Here is a 7,500-nt window from a genome sequence, read left to right on the forward strand (position 1 = left end):
TGCTAAGCGCACCCATCACCAAGAGCAACATTCCACCAGGATGCTGAGCGTCTGAGCGTTCCGAAATCCAAAGTGTGTCGTCAGTGCATAAAAGTGATAAACTGCTGGAGTGTGTGCATCTGTGAACGGGGATTTAGTGATGGCTCTCGCGATGATCGTTCGATTGATCATTGTCACGCTGATCCTACAGGGTGTTTCCTGCGTGCGTTTCGCTCTTGGCACGCTTATTGCTTTCGTTGAGAGATTGTTGTTGGCTTTTGGCTTTTACGTGTTGGGTTCGGTACCTTGACCGACTGCGGAATGCTGTTCTTCTATTGGCGTATGGCGTATTGTGTGGATGATGGTGGAGCAATTAGAGAATTACATTTTCAGTGCGCTGTACAACGTTCTGAATGTGGTGATGATGATGGTGCATTTGCACTACACTAGTAGTTGACATCAATATTGCCTCTTATCGTTTTGACCTTAAATGGCAATATTTATGTTAAAAATGTACAGAATCTACGTTTTCGGTTAGAAAAGGCTTATACCGTCTGCGAGCTTCATGAGCCTCGACTTGGCTACTGAGAATGAAACGCTGATGAAATCGGTACAATTTTTCATTTATATTGATTCCATGTTAGAATCAAATCGATAAAATATCCAGAACGTCACTTGAATTGTACATATCAGAATAACAACCAATTTATTCACAAACTTTTTTTCCATTTTGTGCGAAAAACTATCAATGTTTTTGGCTTGCGTTTGTTAGTTACTGAACACGCAACAGTAAAACACAACCTGCACATTGGTTACTATGTGATGCAATGGTGTTGCAGGACGTGTTTACTATGATGGAAACTGCTGCTATGCTGCACTTCTATGTATTGAACTCATCGTCGGATGCAGACCTCGAATCCAAATACTGTACAGATGCGTTCTTCTGGCGCTTTTGGTCCAGGATTTTCGAAACCGTTAGGTGACGTGCATTTAATTTTAGAAATTATTGTACATAATTTCCTATGTATTAATGCACTCCTCAAGTAGATTTTGGTTGAATGAAGAAACAAATTTAAATAGTTTCTAAAGTGGAATGCACTCTAAATCTGGTCTTCCTTCTCCGTGTCCCCGCTTAGGTGTACCAAACCTACTAGCTTGTTGCTAAATTATTGCTATAGAACCGCTTTAATTACTAAAATTTTCGGTTTCCTTTTCCTTCATTTTCACAGTTTGCAGCACTACCCTGTGGGTTGGGCATCTGTCGAAGCTGGTCCAGCAAGAGGAACTGTCCGACACGTTCGGCAAGTATGGTGACATCGTGAGCATCGACATGATACCGCCACGCGGATGCGCTTTTATCGTCATGAACCGACGCCAGGATGCGTTCAAGTGTATGCAGAGCCTGAAGAACCACAAAATGCATGGGCGTGCGATCACAATTTCCTGGGCCGCCGGCAAGGGTGTGAAGAGCAAGGAATGGAAGGACTATTGGGATCTGGATCTGGGCGTTAGCTATATACCCTGGTCGAAGCTGAGCCATGCCACGGATTTGGAATCACTCGAGGATGGCGGCATGTTCGATGAGGATACGTTGCCCGGCTGGATGAAGGATAAATCGGCACCGGGAGGAGGAGGAGGAGGAGTAGGTGGTGCCGGTGCTGCTGGTGCACTCGGACCGGCCGGGATGAATCTTGCGCTCGCCGGGGGCGCTGGAATGGGTTTGAAGAAGATGGACGGTACGGATTTGTCTTCGGCGGCCGCTGCAGCTGCAGCAGCAGCCGGAATGCTAAACCCATCGCTGTTTCCACTCAGTGCGGTCGATACAAGCCAACCGCCTCCAACGGCTATGCTCGGTATGGGCCTTCCTCCCTTCGCAATGGGTGCCGTGGCAAGGTAAGAGGTGTTTCGGTTCGTTCGCAAAATGGTTCTGGCTGGAGTCCCTACTGACTTGTTTTCTTTTTCTCCCCTTTGTAGACTACCGATTCCGATGGGAATTCCTATGGGAGCAAACATAGTACCGGGCCTGGGTATCAATGTGCCACCGCCCGGTATGATGCTTCCCGGCAATCCGCCTCCGCTGCCAATGGGAGGCTACGGTGTGCTGCCTCCACCGCCGCCCGGTTCCGGGGTAAATGCTGCGGCCATGATGGGTAATGGCAATGCCGCGGCTGCTGCTGTTGCCGCTGCGGCTGCTGCCGCCAGCATAATGAATGCTGCTGCAGCAGCTTCCAACATGAGTAAAGCATCGGCCGATGATATGGACATCGAGATGGATGATGAAGCACCACCGAACACAGGCGTGGCGGCACCGTTAGGTCCAGCACCCGGTGCTGGTGGTGCTGCAGCAGCGTTTTTCAACCAGCCACCGCCACCATTGTTACCACCGAGTGCTGCAAATCTTCCGCCAGGGCCACCGGGAGGTGGATTCTTTGTCGCTGGTGCTGGTGGCAACATGTCCGATAATAATGGTGAAGGCAGTGGTGATGACGGTGGCGATGGTCGTGGACGAGATCAATTTGGTGATCGTGACCATCAGCTGCACCGTGGCGGTCGTCGCAGTCGCGATCGCGATCAACAACAGCAACGTGGTGGCTTCGATCGTGGCAACGACGCTCGGGGAGGAGGAGGAGACGGTGGTCGACGGGATCGTGGGGAACGTGGGAGTCGCTGGGGTGGTGGCAATAACTTCCGTAGTGGCGGCGGCAACAATCAGGACGATCGTCCACTGTCGGAGCGGCTGCGAGAGTTGGCCGGTGTGCTGGAGTTCAACAATCAGCGAGCCGGTGGAGGAGGGGTAGGTGGACGTAACTTTGGAGCTCGAGGTGCAGGGCTTGACAATGAGGGTCCTGGTAAGTATCTCTTGGTACTAATCTCTCTGCTACTAATCTCTTGTTGTACTAATGAGCACGTTTTGATGAATCATTGCAGACTTTGGAAATGCTGATTTTACTCGAAGAGGTGGTGCCAGTGGCAACTTTCAGCAAACTCGCTACAACAACAATAGCGGTAGTGATCGCGAGGGTCGCGGTAGTGGTGGTGATGGTGCCGGGGGAGGCCGTAATCAAGGTGGACGAAATGGACAGTTCGGCAATCAGCAGCAACCGGGCGGTGCTGGTGGTGGTGGCGGTGCAGGAGGTCGTGGAAATGGCGGAATGTTTGGCAACCGCGCAGGCGGTAGAAACAACAACCAACGCGTTGGCCAGTTCTTTAACGACGAGCGTCAACAGCAGGGAGGTTTCTTCGATCGGGAAGAAGGTGGTGGCAACGGTTACGATTCGGGCGGTAACAACAGCAACAGCAACAACAATCGCCGCAACTGGAACAACGATCGCGCTGGTGGAAATCGGGGCAATAACAACAGCCGCGATGATCGTGGCCGTGGAAGGCAAAATTGGCGCAGCGGTGACGATGGACCGGGTAGTGGTGGTGATGGTGGCGGCGGTGGCCCTCGCTTTAACAATCGTGGCAACAATCGGGGTGGCAATAATCAAGCCAACCGGCCGGTTCGTTGGGAAGATGATGATGAAAACTGGGAAGAAGCAGGAGCTAATCAACAATCGGGGGCCGCAACGACTGGGGACGCTGGCAGACAAAATGCTTTCGGACGGGACAAGCGCCAGAGGAGACAATCGGGTAACGAGGAAGAACAGGACGAACGTCAAGAGCAAAATGATGAACGGGCACGTAACGATGGTTCATCCGGTGGCGGTAGTGGTGGTGGTGGTGATGGTGGCGATAGTATGATGATGGAAGGTGGTGACGATTCATCGTCGCGTGCTGCCGACCAGGGCGAGGAGGTCAAGGGTAATGATTTTCCCAGGGAAATAGGATCCCGGCGATCCGATGATGATGGCTCAAACGATCGAAGATACGGGCGGGATCATCACCACCATCATCGTCAGCGAAACGATGATCCAGATGAACGGCCACAGCCAATTCTCTACTCGCCCGAGCCAGAGGATGAATCTGAATCTACGAACCTGCCAGAGGACAATGGAAATGTGCAACATAATCGATTGCAACATTACAACGAGGACCGGCAAGAGCAACAGCCACAACAGCACGACGAACAACAGGAACAGCAATATCAACAGGAGGGATCCACTAACATGGGGGGATCCACTTTCTATGACGAAGCAAACGATCAACAAACAAACTCGGACTTCACGACAGCACCTCGTGAGAGTTACGATCACGCTGATCAGCCCCCAGCGTCGGACTATGAGCATTCGATAGGAGCGCAGGAGCAGGATCGAGATAGCTCACAGTTCCCGCAGGATGATAACTCAGAGCAACACTCGCAAGAGGACGACTCCAGCTGTAGGCCTGCATTAGAGGAACAACAGAGTGACCCAGTGCCGCTGAGTGGTCCATCAGAAGAGGAACCGGTGGGCACAGAAACGGCAGCACCTGAGTAAATCAAATGAGATTGGATCGAAAGCCCTGATGTTGATTTGTGAAGAACGGTGATCGGTAAAACATTGTCCTGCGACATAAGACCGTGATCATGCCACGATCAGTAACCTCATAGTAAGAGCAATCGTTTTAATTTCCATCATGATCATGTATCAATCACCCCAGAGCGGACGTAACGTAATTAAAGTTTAGTTTAGTGAATTAGGCAGAGTAGAGACGACATAGAGAGAGAGGGAGAGAGACAGATAGAGGAAACTGAGCCAATTGGATACCTAGCACGACGGTATGGCAGGACGAAGGTAGGGGGCATTGTATTCTTCAATTATTAGTAAACCAATTGTAAAAAAACTATCCCTTAGTTGTTCCAAACAAAGGAGGATAAACGTTAAAATGATTCCGGTAGCAAATGCGTTTGTAAAGGAAAAGAAGCAATCAAATTGTCCTGCAACATCAACGTGATGGTACGTTCGATTGACGTTGGCATGTCGTGGCTATTTTTCTGTAACTGTCAATCCTCATTTGTGCGAAGAATCACCTCTAATATACTCCGTTTTCGCTACAGCTACCGTGTTTGATGTAGCCTCGATTTATTATTATTTCCTCCATCCATCAGGATTAATTGTAGACTATATTTCCGTTATCTGTGCACATCCCGCCTCACACCATCACATCACCGTGATGTTGTACCATAAGCTGACCAAAGGCCAAAATGGTTCAACTTCAGCAAGCTAGCCAAGAGTCCCGATGCAGAGAGTGGCGCAATCAAAGGCAAAGACTAGGCAACAGATGTTGAGTAGGATAGTAAGTAACTAAAGCTGTTCGCCCAATATGACTGCACAAACCACCCGATCCCATCCGCTTGTCCAGTCTGAACACAGTAAAACCTTTTTTCAAGCAAGGCCCCACGAGCATGAACGAACATTTAAAAGACACCGAAAGCGAGAGAGACGGAGAGATGAATAATGATGCAGGGGCGGAGGGGGGGGGGCGAGTTTTTTCAGTGCAGGTCTAGAGGTAAGTTCAAGTAACATTATTCAACATTTTCCACCCCTATCAACTTTGTATCTCTGTTGGTCTGTTTGGCGGTTTGTTCGGTTTCGTTTCGATGATCGAATGCGAGACATGGTGCGAACCCGGACGACAGCTGATTTTCGTATCGGCAACTGCATATTATTTATGGTAGTGTATAACAATAAAGCAATTTATCATCCCGAAACCGTCGATTTCGCCATCGCGATTGTTTGAAAACGTGCGGCTGTTGGGCCACGTGCGATATGCAGGCTTAGCTAAGAGAGTAATAGCCAATAAATTGTAAATTGATACCGCAGTTATGGTGAGCAGCACACGTTGCCAGTGGAAGATTATGCAAATAAAACAATAAAGAACTAGTTGTATGTATGAATGGAGTAAGGATATACTAAATTAGAGCCGACAACGCCACAAGAGAAGGATCATTGGCGCACGTGAACGTGATGCAGCGCCATGCCGTTTGGATATTCAAGAAGGCGCGTAAATCGAAGTGCTGCTAAATGCTTTGCTAATAGCATCTTATTAGCAGGATACGAAAGCAAATTTAATACCGCGATTTGAGCGCCTTTCTCCTAAAATTCTCGCGTTTTACAGGTACAAGAATGCTTTCAATTGTCGTACGATAATGGCAGACCTTGTCACGAATTGATTTTTTATAATTTTCCCTTGAGTTTGGGCGTTATTCCTGTTGCACCAGAGCAGAAACCGCAATTCAAACTTTGAACTGCTCGACTGATCGGTCGGATTTGTGAAGAACATGTCGCTAAGATATAGCTTCAATGTGGTAATTGAGTGACCATGTTATGTGCAGGTACCTGACTTTTGCCGGCCGTTTCGAGCAACCCGGGTGCTATGCGGGACCCCTTGTTGGCGTCTGCTTCTTTTTGCGTGCTCCGTGTCGCCCAAAGTGCTTTCTCGGTTTCTTCGAAATATTACGAACCTTAGACGGCCGCAGCGGACAGCAGAGCCTTTTCCCCGTAATAAGCTCCTTGCTGGCTGGATGTCCGTGAAGGAGGTGAACACGCAAAGGAAGGACACGGTGGCGCGCGGTGGAAACGAGGACGCGTAGAAAACGGAGTTAACAGAGTACCGTAATTCCCCGGAGCCGCTGCAGTAGCCGGAGCGTAAACCTGCCCTGTCGTGGTGCGTGTGTTTCATCATCCTCAGCCGCGTTTCCGCGTGTGGCAGATGAGTTTTGCACCGGAAACGTCCGGAACCGACCACCGCGGCCTCGGTTCGTGGTGAATCCTTGATGCAAGAAGAAATCGTCGTCGTCGTCGTCGCGTGAGTGGTGCAAGGTGCGGAAAGGTGCGCTCGGTGCGGGTTGCGTGAGCGGAGCGGAGTGTCTTCCGTTTTCTCTTCTTCTCCTTCTCGGTTTTGCCTTTTTGCCCCGTCGTTCCCCGTTTTATTTTGCTTCGCCGTGTTTTCCCAGATCGCTCTAGTGTGCAAGAGAGAGAGAGAGAGAAAGGGTGAGAGCGAAAGAGACGGAGAGTGAGAAGTGCTGTTTTCTTCCTCTTTTCTTTGCTTTATGCTCGCGTCTTCCGTTTGTTTTCATTCGCCGCGTCGAAGCACCGTGCTGCTGCTGCTGCTGCTGCTCCCTTGTTGCCCGTTATCGCCCGTGCGTGTATTCCCCGCCCGCCTTCCCCCACCTTCCCACCTTGTGGGAAAGGAGTGCGCGTTCGTCATTGTGGAACAAAGTGCCCAAGATTTGCCGAGCACGAAATCGTCCTGTTCTTCCGTTACCTGTGCACACAGCCAAGGTGCGTATACGCTACTCGTTCACAGCATTTCACGGTCGTCGTGGTCGATGATGAGTGTGCATTTCGTGCGCCAATCCAAGTAACGGTCGCCCTTTGTGACGACAATTTGCGAATCTTTGCGATGCACCTGCACGATTCGGTGTTCGTGGCTCCTGTTATTGTTATCAACCGCATCAGTGACCCCGTTTTTGAATGACGACGTCTGCTCATTTCCACTAACCACACCGCTTGACCGCTTGCTCCATCGTTTTAGCCTGACGGTAGAGTAGGGGCCGCCGCATGCAACAGCCTACTACAAGGTTGTGTTACGCCGCCC

General features: G+C 50.1%; 2 protein-coding genes across 2 annotated transcripts in view; both read left to right on the forward strand.

Moving 5' to 3' along the window:
* Positions 1–5,294, forward strand: part of LOC126581820 (SR-related and CTD-associated factor 4-like) — a 9,246-nt gene extending 3,952 nt beyond the window's left edge. Inside the window, exons 7-9 of the mRNA XM_050245738.1 lie at positions 1,209–1,872; positions 1,954–2,828; positions 2,908–5,294. Of these exons, the coding sequence (XP_050101695.1) occupies positions 1,209–1,872; positions 1,954–2,828; positions 2,908–4,397 (3,029 nt within the window). The 3' untranslated portion in view covers positions 4,398–5,294. The remainder of the gene's footprint in view (positions 1–1,208; positions 1,873–1,953; positions 2,829–2,907) is intronic.
* A 680-nt stretch (positions 5,295–5,974) lies between these two features.
* LOC126581217 (poly(A) polymerase beta) overlaps positions 5,975–7,500 on the forward strand; it is a 7,527-nt gene continuing 6,001 nt past the window's right edge. Inside the window, exons 1-2 of the mRNA XM_050244724.1 lie at positions 5,975–7,184; positions 7,438–7,500. The exon at positions 7,438–7,500 is cut by the window's right edge and continues 737 nt beyond it. The gene's annotated coding sequence lies outside the window, so the exon portion shown is untranslated. The remainder of the gene's footprint in view (positions 7,185–7,437) is intronic.

This window comes from Anopheles aquasalis, chromosome 2, assembly GCF_943734665.1.
Source record: "Anopheles aquasalis chromosome 2, idAnoAquaMG_Q_19, whole genome shotgun sequence".
Classification (NCBI taxonomy): Eukaryota; Metazoa; Arthropoda; class Insecta; order Diptera; family Culicidae; genus Anopheles; species Anopheles aquasalis.